Source organism: Haplochromis burtoni, unplaced genomic scaffold (genome assembly GCF_018398535.1).
Source record: "Haplochromis burtoni strain Fernald_Lab_line unplaced genomic scaffold, NCSU_Asbu1 Contig_59, whole genome shotgun sequence".
Taxonomy (NCBI): Eukaryota; Metazoa; Chordata; class Actinopteri; order Cichliformes; family Cichlidae; genus Haplochromis; species Haplochromis burtoni.
In genome coordinates this window covers 1021416-1039338 of record NW_024582420.1, presented here as the reverse complement: position 1 = coordinate 1039338, position 17923 = coordinate 1021416, and the positions used below count along the sequence as shown (strand labels likewise).

At 38.5% G+C, this 17923-nt stretch overlaps 1 protein-coding gene across 4 annotated transcripts in view; it reads right to left on the bottom strand.

The window, feature by feature from the left end:
- The window catches only part of mettl15 (methyltransferase like 15), a 63447-nt gene that overhangs the window by 4157 nt on the left and 41367 nt on the right, over positions 1–17923 (bottom strand). For all 4 annotated transcript variants that reach the window (XM_042221012.1, XM_042221015.1, XM_042221013.1 and 1 more), the window contains 2 exons: positions 5902–6093; positions 3141–3319 (listed from right to left, as the gene is read on the bottom strand). In XM_042221012.1, coding sequence (XP_042076946.1) covers positions 3141–3319; positions 5902–6093 — 371 coding nt within the window. The remainder of the gene's footprint in view (positions 1–3140; positions 3320–5901; positions 6094–17923) is intronic.

Here is a 17923-nt window from a genome sequence, read left to right as displayed (position 1 = left end):
AGGGAGGGGCTAATAATCGGCTCAGTCATTTTTAATGATCGTTGAAAGCCCAGATCGTAATCGTGATTAAAATTCGATTAATTGAGCAGCCCTAACTTCAACAGCCCTCAGGTGTTATCCTTATGAGAATAACACTGGAAATGTTAAAATAACTCCCAGTATCCTCTCTCTTCAGGAAAATAAAAGAAACCCGTTGAATGAAAACATTTCCCAGAATAAAATAAATCAAGCTGCCTTAACATTTCTGCACTCCTGAATAATTTGCACCTGACATTCAGAGGAAGAAATCTTTTTCTTACAAAACTTCTTGTACCCCTTTAATTTATTTGAGCCTGTGGTCAAAATGCATGTGCCATACAGAGCATTGTAAACTGCAGACACTCACCAAATATTTAAAGTTTCCAGAGCAACTGCACTTACCAAACTGTGCACGAGTAACATATACAGGGTGCAGAATGCACAGAGCTAATGTGCAAATCAGTCATGTCAAATCAATCAAATCATGTGGGTATTAAAGCAAAAACTAAAAACTGATTATTTGCTGCATAATAAAGTTTCAAAATCTTTCTTTTTGCATTAAAACAAGTGAAGAGCTTTTAATGCCTCTAACCAACCACAACACAGAAGAGACAAGAACAATTAGACACTTACATAGACCAAAAAAGAAACCGCAATAAATAGAGAAGTGAGTGATGTGGCATTTCTCTCCTCCTGCACTGAACAGCCCAAGGTGTGACTCACACTGCAATCAATACAATGACTGCACAGCAAGGACCAGCCCAGGGCTAGCCTCACCAAGCTATGTGCACCCTCTCTAATTCATCTTTCAAAAGGTCCTGAAGACAGATCCATTGAGAACAGAAGAGATTATGATGTGTACATGAAGGAGAATCAGGTAGTTAAGAGTGAACCAAAGCAATGTTAATGTTTTGGCAGATTTTAAATCAAACAATCAAAATGTGATTTAACTACAAATTATCGATTTTGATTTAAGAGGTTTATTAAAAGTATTGCATTAGGTTAAGAAATTTTCATAGCCATTCTTATACACACTTTTATACACAGTGTTTTTTACAGTAAGCTGTTTATACAGTTTTGCAGCATTTGACTGAATCTGACCAGAGAGTGTAGCCCTCTACACACAGTTCATCCTGCCTCCTCTATCAGCAGTCACATTATCACTCGGTTTCATCGGCAGCCACACATGCCCGTGCTATAACATTGACTCCACCATGTTTGACAGATGATGTGATATATTTCAGATCATGAGCTGCTCCTCTGGGAAACAAAGAGCGGGAGCGATTACGCCCTGTAGCCATGTCGCAGCTCCAATACGACGCAGCCACGCCCCGTTTATTCCCAGGCTTTAAATGTCACTTAATGTTTCTTCTATCAGCTTGTGCTGCTTAATGGCCAATTTATGCTCACCACATTGGTCGCTTTGTGCACTGACGTGATGTCATCACACAGCCATATTTATACCTGTCATTACAGGAGCTTTGTCCATTTGCAATATTTTCTGTGAATCCCTGTGCTCTTACATGTGTGTGTCATATCAATTCAATTCCATTCAACACAAATTCAATTTTAGATATACAGCACCAAATCACGATAACAGTTTTAGAAAGCATTTTTAAACCTCTGTTGTAAATACAACAACCAATCAACTCTCAATCTAAAATCTAAAAAACAAAAAGCTTGTTGGAAAAATATGGTTTGTAAATCAATTTATTAGTTAAAATAAATACATTTCTAATTCAAAATTTATAAAGCTGAAAAGATGTTATGGTTCTGTTTGAAAAAGAAGGCACCCAACACACACACACACACACACACACACACACACACACACACACACACACACACACACACACACAGTGTATGTGTGTGTTGGAATATGTTCACTTTGTTGATGTGTTTTAATTTAAACTTTGAAGCATTTTCTGTGTTTGAAAAAGTTCTATGTAAATAAAGTTATTATTATTATTATCATTATTATTATTATGCTTTTATTCAGTCATCCTATTTTCTATTTGTTTAATATTTATTTTTATGCAACTCAAAAGTTGGATTTTTAGGTCATTTTTGTTTGATTTTTTTGATCTGTGTGTGGGAAGATGGTTAAGCATTGGTCTTAAATGCTTCATCTATTGTAGATCATTTGTATTTGGACCCATTAGTGTATACAGATCCTGAGCCCTGGTTCTTTGTTTACCTATTGCTATAAAATTTCAGTAAATTAATGACTGAAAACAAATGAAAGTTAAAAATATTCTGCAGAACTTATTTGTTGTGTCCATGTAAAAAAAACAAAACAAAAAAAAACCAACTTTAAATATATTTGTGTATTGCTGAGTAATGTCCCACATTATCCCTAAAAAAGAAAAGCATAAGCCCCTCGTCATTTATTCTGAAAATGATGCCGAGTATCACTGTCACAACTGGTCAGAGAGCTCCCCCTGGAACTTTCTTAAAAAAACCAGACCTCTTAGATTGTTCCCAATAAACACTGGTGGTAGCTCGCTTTGCTCTTCAAAAAGCATCAAACAGCTGCTCTTACTCACACCTGTTCTCCCAGGGTGACACTGACGCACATACTGCTCTGTGCAATAACTGTTGCAACGACATCTCTCCCATTCAGCATCTCAAATGTGGAGTCATAAGGCTTAAGAGGAAAAAAAAAGGAAAAAAAACAATCATCGAAGACAAATAATCTAACCCCGGTTGAATGCAACTCGTGTGTCATTTGTGAGTGCATGTGGGCGTTTGCATTTGTGTCAGGTGTATGTCTGTATTTGTGAGCAAAGAAAAGACGGGGAAAAAAGAGGGGGAAAGGAAACAAAAAAGGTAGGCAGTGTGGAAGGAGAGAGATGGGCTCCTGCATGTGAGTTAGGCACACATTTTATTCCAGCCATCTACAACTCAGTTTCTGCCTCATCTTTATCTCTCCAAGGATGGTGGAATAAAAACACCCAAAACAGAGGCACAAGAGAGGATGATGACTGAGATCACAGTTCACATAATTTTCTGAGACACACACATCCCACTGGGAGACAGCCTTAATAACTCCACTCCTTTTTTATTTTCCCTTATAGCCTCCTGAATGCTGCAGGGAATTAATCAGGGTGGTGTCTATTTACCTGCAACCACACTGGCCAACTGCTGTGTCCGGGTGATGGGGCTGACACGGCGTGCCTCCACAATGGCTGAAGCTATTTTCCTGGCGTGTCTTTCTTCCCCATATGCAGTGAGGATGGATGCAAGAGCCTGTTGATCTAAGGTATTCACAACGTCAGCGGCGCAGGGCATGTCGGGGTACCTACGCACAAAGAGAAGCCCAATTAAGTCGCTTGACGTCATGTCCTTGCTGACAGTGGTGAATCCTGACAACTCTGAGCTACAGCTGAAAACCTTTATGACAGTCATGAATAGAATGATTGTGAGGGAAGGAAAAGAGAAAAGCAGCTTTTGCATCAGCTTGTAAAGGAGTTTCTTTGTGGATTATGCTGACATTTTAAAGTGATGCAGAAATGTTTCTGAAAATATTCGGGAAGGAATATGGATATTTCTATAAAATAATATATAAAAACTGACACATTTTAGATCGATAAATGTTAAACATACTTTGTCTGCAATTAGGTTTCAAATCATAATGTAGTACATTTTACTACTTGGGAAATACATACTTTATTGGATAAGACCAAAAGGGAGAAATTGATCTTTTGGTTTGGAAAATACAGTTGTGGTCAAACATTTACATACACTTGTAAAGAATATGATATAATGGCTCTACTGAGTGTCCCGTTATTTCTAAAACTCTGATTTTTCTCTGATAGAGTGATTGGAACAGATACTTCTTTGTCACAAAAAACATTCATGAAGTTTGGTTCTTTAATGACTTTATTATGGGTTAACAGAAAAAAGTGATGACATTTGCTGGGTCAAAAATATACATACAGCAACATGAATTAGCAATTTTGGTGACTTAGAAAGCTGTCAGCGAACTGAGCTTCATAGCATAGCCTCTTAACTTCTTGTGAGTGATTATGAGTGACTACAGCTGGTGACTTCTCTTAGGCCAGTTAAATAGGGCTCATTGACTTGGGGCCATTTCAAAGCAGCTGCATGTCCCAAGAGCAACAGTGCAAACAATTGTTTGTAAGTATAAAGTGCATGGCACTGTTTAGTCACTGCCAAGATCAGGAAGAAAATGCAAGCTATCACCTGCTGCTGAGAGAAAATTGGTCAGGGGGTTGAAGAGTCAACCAAGAATCACCAAAAAGCAGATCTGCCAAGAATTAGAAGCTGCTGGAACACAGTTGTCATTGTCCACAGTCAAACGTGTTTTGCATTTCCATGGACTGAGATGCTGCCGTGTAAGAAGGAAGCCCTTGCTCCAAAAGCGGCACCTTAAGGCTCGACTGAAGTTTGCTGCTGATCACATGAACAAAGATAAGACCTTCTGGAGGAAAGTTCTGTGGTCAGACAAAACAAAAATCGAGCTTTTTGGCCACAATACCCAGCAATATGTTTGGAGGAGAAAAGATGAGGCCTTTAACCCCAAGAACACCATGCCTACAATCAAGCATGGTGGTGGGAGTATTATGCTGTGGGGCTGTTTTGCTGCCAATGGAACTGGTGCTTCACAGAGAGTAAATGGGATAATGAAGAAGGAGGATTACCTTCACATTCTTCAACATAACCTAAAATCATCAGCACGAAGGTTGGGTCTTGGGTGCAGTTGGGTGTTCCAACAGGACAATGACCCCAAACACACATCAAACGTGGTAAAGAAATGGCTAAATCAGGCTAGAATAAGGGTTTTAGAATGTCTTCTGAAAGGTTTAGGTCCCAGTCACATGGACATAAACAGGTCGTATGGACGTAACAGGTCCTGGAGACAACAATTCACTGAGGAAAAATGGAAACATAAAATAACAGAGCTTTTCACCACTGTAGCCAACACATTTTAACACGTTTTTGTGTGCCTCTGTTCAGTTTCACTACAACTCAGAACGTAGCTACAGTAGTTTGTAAACAAAGTTTCCCATGGATACTAGAGCCAACCATGGTAATCAGTGCATAACCACAGCAATTGCACCATACATCTCATTGGGACAAATTTACCTTGTGACTGCCATCAACCACTCACCAATCAGTCAGGGAACTCAAATGTAGCTAGCCCAGTCACTAAGTGTGACTGAGGTATTAGTACACTGATGCTGACATCTGTGGAAGAATTGAATGTACTGTGTTTTTTTTTATGTTAGCCCAATCACAATCTCAGTGAATGAGTTCCTTGCTGAGATTGTGTAACATGGGTATGTTAACGTCTACTAATTACAGTAAATTATCTAAAGGGTATAACTACAAAATTACCAAATGAAATCGCAATGCTAGCTCCCTTCTTACATATACCATCAGTTTACTTTTTGCCCTGTTACTGTGTACAAGTCCCGAGCACATCTAAGATAAACAATATAAAAAGAATAGAACTTTTGTAATGCAAAGTGCTTTCATGCCTGGCACAGCCAGTTTCATTGATCAGATTGGAGGGTTAGTTTTGCTTCACAAACACTCTGCAAATGTTCAATGTAGGAACAGGACAAACGTTTTTTTGGTGAACGCTTTCTTTAACATAACCACTAGAGGTCGACTAAAAATGGGTTTGTTTTCATTGTTTAAAAAAACAAACAAACATTTTTTTCACGCCTTCAGGTCATCACTTATAGGAGAAACAAATAACATTAATTGGACCCATGCTGTTGGTAACCCATTTTAGGTACGCCTTTTTGTACTATCTGCACTTTCACATTATTACACTGATTAATACCGCACAAGCGCTTCTGATTATCCAGCATATCACAATAAGCCAACCAATGTATGTATCAAATCTTTTACCTGTTTCCATCCATTCTCATATCCAACGGTCCATCTTTGCTCAGGGAGAAGCCTCTTTCTGCCTCATCCATCTGCATGGAGGAACAGCCAGCATCCAACAGGACAGCATCAATGCTGCCTGGCTTAACGTTCATGTTTGACAGCAGGTCTTCAAGCTCACTGAACCGGCCAAGCATTGGTTTCACACGACCACTGAGAAAGAATTAGGGAACGAAATAGTGTATTTAGAGACAAAGACAACTGAAGACATGATGGCTATTCAAAGACTGGAGAATATGTTTCGGTTACATATAAAACATATGTAGTTGAAATCTAGAAAAAAATATTTTATAATGTAATACAAAGAGATTATATTTGTAACCAAAGAAAAAAAATCCATAGTAAATTGAAGAAGACCTACCTTCACAAATGCTTACAATGTGGAGACAAATGAGTATTTCTAATACTATTGTGAAATGTGTTCCATATTTTACAAAAAGAAGTTGTATTACATAATTTTATATTCTAAAATGTGTCTATTAACTAGGGCTGCCACGATTAGTCGACTAGTTACGATTACATCGACTATCAAAATCGTCGATGACTGATTTAATAGTCGACGCGTTGTTTGAAGCTTTGTAAGCTCACAAAAGACGCAGGAATAAATAGTAGGATTTAAGAGTGCAATAACGGACTGAAACAGAAGATGGCAGCACTGCATGTACAAGGATGCCAGCTGCCGTTAAACCCCGAAGAAGAAGAAGCTGTGTCCCAGAATTCATAGTGCAGCCCAGCTCAGTTTACAACAATGGCGGTAGCTAGTTAGTTTTAATATTACTCTTATTATTCTTTCTGGGTCACAAAATAAACGTTTAACATATTTTCAGGCGAGAATGTAGCTGTGTAAACCTCAAATATCTGCTCAGTTTATCAAGACACCACATATTTTCAAAAGCGCTCTGACGTTTTCGGAGACGTCTGTTACCCACCAGCTCGATAGCTAGCCGGGGGCAAAGCTCACTAGAGCCCGTGAGAACACCGTGAGAACACCGGACTCCCTGCAAATCGTTTTCAAACCAACTGCAGTCTTTCGCTACTCAGGTTAAATATATATAAGTCACTTAGATAACTTCAAAATGTTATTGTTTGGCTTTTTTAGTATTTTCTTTGTTCCTGAGTAAATCGGTTTGGCTGAGATTAAAGTTATAGTTTTTACACAGCTGAATAAACATCAAGAAGACAACTGATTATCAGAAGTGTGAGATGCTCGAGAATATACTCCGGTGTCCTGTTATATTTTAGATAGCAAGGAGTTTATTAAACTTCACCGAAACAATCTGCAAATTTCATTAAAATTTAATAAACTATCATCTTGTCTTTATTTTTAGTTAGCACATACCTTAAACACTTAAAACTGTAAGCTAATGATAGTTATATAAGAGCAGACGCATGCTGGTGCAATAAGCTGTACGTTTTACGTCCAATGGATGCATGATCTGATTAGTCGACTAATCGCAAAAATATAGTACAAGTATACTACAAGTATACAGCAACTGTAACCCAAACCCTAACTTTAAACTATCAGCATTTAAAATTTTTGTTTTAATTCAACTGTTTTCCTAAATCTCAGCAAGCAGCGAACAACTAAATTCTTCATTCTGACTCCCATCAAAAACCGTTGAAATCTTTTCCACCAAAAGTTCATTACTGCCTTCCAAAACTTAGGATTAAATTAGGTTTAGCACTAGGGTTGTAAATGTTATTTTTCCTTTCTTTTCTGATTTTGTTCGTTTTTGGGAGGTTTTGTCACACCGGTCAGAGGCTAGAGGTTGTATTTACCCTTAGTCTGGGCTACGACCAAAGTAACTGGCACAAACAAACACTGCTCTCTTTTTCTCACTTTATCAGACCTTAATGGCACAACTTCATCTGGTAAGAATGGTTAAAAAACGAATCTTGCAAATCTTTGGGGCATAAACATGAATACATAAAATCTTAAAACAACCCGCACACACAACATCTGGAGAGTGGTTGTTTTAAGCTGCCGAGTTCAAGAGGAGTATGACATACCAGCGAGTCACTGGCAACACATAAAAGCTTGAGTAGTTTTTTCGTGAACCTTTTAAAAAATGAATCAGTTATTTTTACCCCCTTGGAGGCCGACTGTCTTAGCTAGCCTACTGAGATCCTTCCCCTTGTCTGACAGAGGAGACTCTGTGTACCGACTTCCTCATGCACGAGTGGTAAGATGCTTAAGCCAACTTCATGCATTTTTCATGTGACCTTTTAACATTGTGTGAACAAAGATGATGGCAGAAAAGAGCAACAGGAGTTAGCGTCTATACATTAGGGGCAAAAGGTCTTATGCAGCCTTCGTCAGCTCCCAGATATATGAAAATACATTTCTAGTGAAGTCATTACTCATCAAAAAAGCAACCAAAATGTCAGATTGTCCTTTCCAAATGACAAAAAAACAATTTTGTAGGTTGCAGAGTAACAGCAAAAAGCTAAGCAGCTCAAAATCTGAATTCATATGTTTCATACCACAAAAATGGAATGGCTGCTCCACTTCTCTAAACCTCAACCAATAGTTTAGAATCAACATACTGCAATTTTTGCAACTGCATCTGTCCTTCTTGATTTAATTCCTTTAATGGTTTACATTTCCTCAGTTTTTTTTATTTATTACACTTGCCGCAGTTACATAAGCTACCAATGTCCATTTATTAATGTTTGGTTCAGCCTACATACTGGAGGGCATCACCTGTAAAACAAATGAAATTATCTGGAAAACTTTGTAGTTACTGAACTTGGTCTGTTTGCCTTTCTCTATTCCTTAAAAGGTATTGAGTATGAGCATTTACTGGAAAAAAAACAAATATTTTGACAACTCAGAAGAGAGAATGTTGGAATTATTGGCCCTTAGTAATCACACTGCAATAATATTTCAGTGTTTCGATGGTTGGGATAGCGTCAATAAGCTACGCTGCCCAGATTCTTTTTTTTTTTTTGACAAGCCTTAATGTTAGCTAGTGAAGCAAGCCTCTGCTCTTAAATGCATGCAAAGCACTTTCAAATGCCTTGTTAAATCTGATGTCTCACCCATCTTTGAAAAAAATCAGCAACCTGTGCACAAAGACTGAGTCACTGCTCTCAACACACGAACCTCCATCTGGAGAAGGATGGTTAATTTGAGTCTATGCCTGCCATGTGTAAGCTATACATCACAATAAGTGCTCACAGCTAATCAAAAACAACACGCTATTAATTTTTCCCGTCCCTCCATTTGTAAAGGACACATTTTCAACACGCATTGGTGCACTTAGGTATACATTTTAATCCACATAATAAAAATGCATGCTGATCAAAGCCTTGCAAGAGTGTTTTTTTGTCATTCGCTTCCCAACTGATGCTGCTTCTCTTTGGTTCCCTATAATTTTTATTCATTTTAGTTCATTTGCTTGATGTTTCCGAGACAGTACTCTTACAACACCCATTCATTACCGTTTATAAAAACCAGTTTATTTTTAATGACGATGATTATTATCAAATTGTTAAACAATCAAATCGTTGGACTATTTTCTATACAGGATAATCCGAGAGTGTTGTAAAAGTATGTATCAATAACATTATTCAAAATCTACATTGATGCAGTCGTGGTATTAATGACAATAACAGAAAGTCTATATAAACAAAATGTAATTTGTTTTTGAACTGTCGCCAGCTCTGGTTGTGAGATTGTGAGGAGTGTCAATAATAATCCGGATACTGCCGTAATCTGTGTAGTAACTGTTTATGTTTGCATGTATAGTATTGATTGATTGATTGATTGATTGCAGTATTTTCACTACTACTGATTGCTGCCTGTAAGCTAAATTGGCCCTGAGGGGGCAATAAACTCTAGTAAGATAGTTTGCTCAATTAGAAACTTGCCCTTTTTAGGTACATTACAGACTCCACCTTCCTCAAGATTAACTAGGGGCATTAAAAGAAGGAACACAAATTGACAGGTCCTCTATTTCAAAACCCACTGAAGACAAAATGGCAAGGGAGCATCTCACCCACACAGTCAGGGCCTTTCTTTGCTTTGCTGTTGTTATTCACTATCCCGCACAGTGATTAATTTGTTGGAAAATCTATAGTAAAGGCTTTGTTGTTTTCCCCCATCACCTGCACAATCCCTTTTTGTTCTGCCTCCTCAGTAGCACTCTACCCACCATCTCCAATTTCTACTTTTTTTTTTCATTATTTAAAGTTGCAGTGTAAATGATTTGGCAAGAGTTTCAAAACTCTTACAGTTAAGTTCAGTGGAGAACAATGTGGCACTGTTTCAAAGCTATTTGCTAAATTTATCTGCAAAGGCAGCATATTAGGTGGCTATTTTCTCCATATGTTTCTCCATATCTTTGAGTAACTACATTACAAAGTTACTTATCCATCCATCCATCTTTATTATTATTATTGTTACATATTATGTATGAGCAGTGACAAAGAAAGTAGTGGCTTAAAAATATTAATATAAGATCGCAACATTTACCCATGACAACTATATTTGACCTCGAGGTCAACATAACAAAATAATTTAGGCACATTTTATGTGACTATGTGGCATGATTATGTAATTTGCTAATGAAATGCAATTGTTTAATTGATCATCAGCAAGTGTGCACAGCTCTATAACAACAGAAGTTTTGGTAGTTTGCAGGTCTGGGGCATTCAGGTGTGTGTCAACACTAGAGCAGGGCGATATGACCAAAAATATTTATCACGATATGCATTTGAAAATTTGCGATAACGATATAACTGACGATATAATTGACACTAGACAAAATACTTTACAACTCCACAACTTTATTAGTGCAAAAAAAAACCATCAATGTATTTTCACTTAAACAAGCAGCTGTTTTTTATGTGCATTAAAGTTATATAAAAATTAGGGGTGCAACGATATTTGTATCGATATTGAACCGTTCGATACAGTGCTTTCGGTTCGGTACGCACATGTATCGAACAATACAACATTTGTAATTTATTTTATCAACTTTCCTTCTGACGATGCTTTCTGTGTTGAGCGCTCAGTGAATCTGCGTTCGACTACTCCGCCTAGGCTGCACTGTCGAGCGCAGATCCACTGAGCGCTCCACACAGACAGCATAGTCAGAAGGAAGAGCGCAGGGCAAGCTAGCGAGACAGAAGTTAAGCTCTCCTTGCAACATGGCAAATTGAACCTCCACCACCCTCATTCAGATCTGGCGTTTGGAATTATTTTGGTTTTCATGCGACGTATGACCCTGAAGGTAAGCGAGTCATGGACTACAGTAAAACAGTATGTTGGATGTGCCATGCAATGCTCAATTACATTGGTGTGAACTAGTGTGTTAGCGCAGTTAGCTCGTTAACGTGTTGGCCTTCTAGCCCCATGCACGGGGCTATTAGGGGTAGCTCGTTAACGGAGATTTGCCGTGTTGTGGCGTTAAGGTCATTTTAACGAGGTTAACCTGAAAGCACTAGTGGGAACACAACGAATATGACTGCACATTTACGCCGACATCATCCTAGTGCAAAGACAAAAACAACAAGCATGCATGCTACAAACTTTACCCGAGTCATTTAGACAGCCGTTAGCACATGATTCTCCTTATGGGGACCTGATATGTTTAATATGCTGCTGAGAATATAGCCCAGAAGAAGCGGATAGTATAGCTTTTATTTTGGAAAGAGCCATTTCTCTGTAATAAACTCTCTTTTCCAAAGATGAGTGATTCCTCAATCAGATACAGGGCTCGCAAAATCGCTAGCCCGACGTCCCGGGGCTAGCGATTTTTCCAGTCGGGCTACCAAAATCTATCTCTGCCCTGCCCGTCCGGCTATTGTAGGAAGGAAAAATATATGTCAATGCTTTTGCATTCTTTCGGAAATGTAGCTGGGTAATTATGTCATTGGCATCGGTGAGCCACTGTCAATATGTGACATATTGAAATCGCGTTTGAATTTGCGCTTGTTTTTTTGCTTTCACTTTGCAATCGCGAACTGTGTATAGAGAGCGACAGTACTGATTGGTGAGTGATGATAATTTGTGCACCAATTCCTCTGACATTGTCTTATTAATCGTTAGCTTACTACGCAAACATGACAAGTGAAATCTCCCGCAGCAAGCTTAAACATGTGAGAGGTTGATCGCGCAGAGAATCGCTGAGCTTATGTGAGTGCGTGTGTAAAAGCATTTCAGTTCTGCTGAGCCAAATAAGACAGGTCAGGGTGAAGAAGTGACAGCCAAAGAAAAGCTTACCACAAAACGGAGAAGTTATGACAAATCAGACTATAAGGCAAAAAGAAAGTGCAGCTTTATGGTTTCATGGACAAAAGAATTTCTGTGGCTGCAATATGATGAGCTAAATAACCAGGGCTGCACATAAGTGGTCCGCAGGTGCGCATTCGCTGTCAAAATAAAAAACACGCACAAGGGTTAGGGTTAAATTTAAAAACTGTACTTTTGAGTTAAAATATATATTTATAATTTTAATAAATGACAAATTAAAAATGCATGAACATTTTTTTGTATCGAAAAAATATCGAACCGTGACACCAAAGTATCGAACCGAACCGAACCGTGAATTTTGTGTATCGTTGCACCCCTAATAAAGATGTAACAGTGCAAATGCAAATTCCTTGCTGACAGTTTAACCAAAAGGCATTTCCAGTGGAAATTGGCCGACATATCCTCAGCATAACCATGTATAATATCCACAAAACTTAAAAAGAGGTTATACACACACAATACGGTAATATTATGTTGAAGCACAGTACGTATCACTCCGCGAGGCTCCTGCCTACGATAGCTGTAATGCTCCGACAATCCATCAAGCGGTGCGGCTTCGTAGCTTAGCAAAGTCGTACTAAAACATTTGACAGATTTTCGAGCGCCGTGTACCACATAAAATTGTTTCGAGGTCAGTAAACACAACCAGAATTCATACATAAGGCACACGGGATTATAAGGGGCACTGTCGATTTTCAGAAAAATCAAAGGATTGATTTTAAGTGTGCGTATTTTCCAAAAAAACACGGTAATAACGACGGCCCGCTAGCATGCGCTACCAAAAATAGTGCTTTGTTGTGTATCTGACGGACGAAAGCTAAACCAGTGCCACACCACTGAAGTTGCAGCATTTTTACAAACCAATTCTGGTTCATCCGTTTCATTCAACGATCCGCTTTCGCCCTTCTCATTCTCCGTCGCCGCCATGCTTTTTCGCCATGTGCGTATGAAAACAAAGGCACTGCGCATGCGCGTTTTACCCATATTCTATCGTGATATTTCATTTTCTTATCGTTGCCCAACATTATACCGGTATTACCATGAACGGTATGATATGACCCAGCCCTAGTCAACACAATGCCAAAATCTTGCCCAGAGTGGACATCCCAGCAAATTCACACCAAGGCCAGTCAGTGCAGTGTTCAGAGAAAGTGCAAAAATCCAACAGCTACATCTAAGACTCTACAAGCCTTAGTTAGCATGTTAAAGTTCATGTCAGTAGAATTTGAACAACACTGAATAAGTATGGCTAGTTTGCTAGGGCTGCTAGTTTTTACAAAACTTTGACCTGAACAAACCACAAGGCATCTGGAACAATATCCTCACAGATGAGACATATGTAGACATAATGTACAGTGGCACATTTGCTGAAAACCAATCATGGCATATCAGCACCAACCACCAAGTAGTCACTGAGTAGACCATGAAACCTTCTATACACCAAACTACATTCTAAACTCAAAATATGAGGCCATTTGAGAGCTTAACAGCGTCAACGCGTTAGCACAGTTAGCTCGTTAATGCGTTAGTGCCGTGCAGGATTTGCACGGGCCAATCCACGTTAACTCGCTAACGGGCATTTGCGGTTATGGCGTTAACGTCGTATTAACGAGATTAATGCTGACAGAAAAAGAAAAAGTTAGGTTTTTTGACTTAAAACCTAAAAGTTAACATAACATAGCATAACCCTAAAAACATTTTTTCCCTCTAGGTTTTACCTCCGCATCACATGCTCCTCAAGCCATGGCAATACAGAATTTACAACTCACTCTTGGGTGACTACACAATCAAGATTTCTGGCCTATCCCACCAGAGCATTTGAACAAATGTCATGCTAATTCACATTATGGTTACAGTAAGCCAATAAAAACAGTATACTTGCCTACATCTTTACTATAACAGTAGATGTGCCTGTCATCTGTGGTGGTAGACTTCCGCAGGCACAAGCATTCTCCACTGCAACCACTGAACATCCAAGGTATGGACATTGAGGCTGTGGACAGCTACAGGTACCTTGGTGTTCATCTGAACAACAGACTGGACTGGACTCATAACTCAGACGCCCTCTACAGGAAAGGGCAGAGCAGGCTGTACCTGCTGCGGAGACTCAGGTCGTTTGGAGTGGAGGGCCCACTCCTGAAGACCTTCTATGACTCTGTGGTGGCTTCTGCTATCTTTTATGGTGTGGTCTGCTGGGGCGGCAGCATCTCTGCTGGGGACAGGAAGAGACTGAACAGGGTGATCCGAAGGGCCAGCTCTGTTCTAGGATGCCCTCTGGACCCAGTGGAGGTGGTGAGTGACAGGAGAATGGCGGCTAAGCTGTCATCCCTGTTGGACAACATCTCCCACCCCATGCAGCAGACTGTGACAGCACTGAGCAGCTCCTTCAGTGGGAGACTGCGGCACCCACGGTGTGGGACGGAGAGATTTCGCAGGTCTTTCCTCCCCACTGCTGTCAGACTCCATAATAAAGACTTTAACTGAACAAACACACACATCCACACATGTGCAATAACACTAAGTGCAATAATCTTTTCTGGCATCGTTGTATTTTTACTCAGTTGTATATAGCATTTGTATTCTATTTTTATCTTATTGTATATTTTATTCTACTGTATATAGTATTTTATTTTATTCTATTCTGTACAGTTGTGTACTGTATTTATTCTTATTGTATTCTAATTTTTGCTTCATAACTTTTGCACTGTCCACTTCCTGCTGTGACAAAACAAATTTCCCACGTGTGGGACTAATAAAGGTTATCTTATCTTATCTTATCACACAGTTGAAATTATAGTGAACTTTAACTGTGTAATTCCATCAGTGCAACAACAAAGTTGACTCATATGTTTCCCGGGTTGGCTGTTGATTGGCTCTTTAGCTTTCTCTGGGTTTTATTATGTTATAATGTTTTGCACAAAGTATTGAGAGCTGCTGAAAACTGTCTGATGTAAGTGCAGTTATATGTCTCTACCTCCTGCAGCTTCTGCATCCTTTCCAGGTGAGTGGCACTTCATCTTAAGTGACCCATTTACCTTTGTAACAGCTACCATGATTTCAGGTAGAATTCTCTGAAAGATTGTCTTATTTTTGCCTTGCATTTTTTGAAAAAAAAAAAAAAGAAGAAGAAGAAGAAATAAATACTGGACTACTTAATGACTGCATGCCTGTTTGGAAATTTTTCACTTTATTAATTTCACTTTGCAGCTTATGTAACTGCATTAAATTCAGTTATACTGTGAAATAACTTGCATCATCTTGTGCAGCAGCAGTGCTTCCTCTAATCCCTGGGGGGGGAAAGGCATGAACTAGATTAGAAATGTTGCAACTATTACCTAAGATGCATTTAAACCTAAGGTTTAACCTAAGTATGTATTCCCTGCCTCTCTCTATCTGTAAAGCAAAGTTGTGAAGAAGCAAAGCGTAAAGTAAAAGGATGACAGCAATGCTAACCTGCACAGTGATGTGCAACAACGTTCTGCACGATTTGATTAATGAAAAATGTGATTAATGGTTTCATAGAAAATAAAATAAACATGAAGTATTTGTTTGGCCAGTAATTAACTCTGCCCACAAGAGTAAGCTCAGTTTTTAATTGTTTTCTGTCTTTTATTAGGTTAAACGACTTGGTTATCAAACATAATTTGGTTAGTTAACAAAAATGAGCTATGGCTATATCCTATTCCATTGTATGTGTGTCAAGACAGCAAACTCTAACTGGAAAACTATGCTTTCTTTAACCCATTTCAATTTTCTGTGTGAGATAAAAAAAAAAAAAAACTACAAAGAAAACTTGACCTATTTAGTCTTGCTCCTTAAATTAGGGCAGAAAGCACAAAGGTTGCAAATTGACAATAGGTCAAAAAGAGTTACATTCTCTCTCCCGAATGCAAATTCTACAAACGTTGTTCTCTTTTTAGTCCAGCCCCTAACTTTTTTAGACCGCTGCCCCTGCAACCAGGTCCAGGATAAGCAGCATGACATGGATGGATGGCTGGATTTTAAGGTGTCATTTTTTTTAAAACTCTGTGTTTTATAATCAGTATACTCTAGGCCCACTAGGAGTGGATCTTTTTCTTTTTTCAAAAGAAGTATTTCAATGCCAGTGTTTCCTTTTAAGTTCAAGGTTTGTTTTCAATGCCAATTTTTAGTTTCTGCACCAAAATTAACCATCACTGTGCTGTTGTTCTTTAACGTGTTTTTATAAGCCAATGAAGGATTTAAAAATATGCAAAACAGTTACATAAGATTTCTAAATTATTAACTTCTTTATGTGGCTTAGACAGAGTTGGAGATATAAATGCCTTATGTAAGGTCTTATATTATTAAAGAGGACAAGTTTCAGTGGTGTATGTGCTGAGGTTCAAGTGGGCTCATAATTGCTTAAGAGATCCGAACTATTTATAGCTGTAGCATCGTACAATATTGACATGCCTTTGTTTTTTGTTATTCTGGCATCTCAGTGGATCAAGCTGAACCCATTATGCATCATTTTCAGTTCTATAGTAGTTTTGCATTATTGACAGTTCTAAAATTCTTTATTTATCTTATACATGGTTGTAGTTCATATCTTCTGGTAATTCTTTGCTTGAAACAAGCAGTTTAAGCGCCTCTCCTTTTAATAAGGGAACCATCCCTTTTACATTCTTATGAGTGGCTGCTGATTGTAAGCGAAAGGTTTGAAAAGTAAGTGGATGGGGTTGCTTTGTTCACTGCTAAACGCCTTGTGAAGATACATCCACTCACCGGCCACCTTATAAGCCCCACCTGTTCCAACTCATTGTTTATGTAAATATCTAGTCAGCAGTGTTGGGTAAGTTACTTTAAATTAGTAACTTAGTTACATTACTAGTTACTTCTATCAAAAGTAACTCAGTTGCTTCAAGTTACTCGTTACTTTCATTTATTTTCATTTATTTATTTATTTCACACTTGGTATAACAATTCAAACAAACTAACCACACTTTCTATCAAAAAGCACTACAACCATGTGTGAAAAGGAGCAGGAAGAAGAAAATATTCTTATTAAACCCTGCCCCCTATCTACAATCCAATTTATATTACAAGTGGGCACCAAAAATCAGGGAACAAACTAACATTAACATTTATCTCTGGTCCTAACCCAAACCAAACAACAAATTTACAATCAGAATATACCACTCCACATAGTAACAAGGAGAAAAATTAAAATTAAAATAAATAAAACAAAAAATTATAATGGATCCTTTTTCAATGAACTCCAATTTCATTCACATTCTTCATATTGAGTTATCGTTTTAAGCATGTAACACTTTTTAAAACAATGTAAATTTATACAATTCTTTCTTTTCAAAGTAACTAGTTACTAAGGAAAGTAACTTTGGTTTTTCTCAGAATTCTCTTGTTAATGCTTCCGTAGCTGGATACCAAGCAAGAGTGCCAGTTTTCTAGCTTGCTTACTTGCCACAAGTGCACTGTGCCACCTACCAGTAGAAAGAAAAAAATAATGTGCACATTTCCACGAGTATTCCCACACCTTATTCTATCCTAGCCATTCTATCCTCGCTTTTTACATCCAACACAAAAACTGCAGTCGTGGTGCTTTCGATTGTACTCAGAACTCGGAAATTCTGCCTTCCGAATAGGAAGATGTAGGCAACACCAGACTGCAGATGAGCTGCATACAGGGCTGGACTGGGACAAAAAAATCGGCCCAGGCATTTTGACTAGAGACCGGCCCACCAT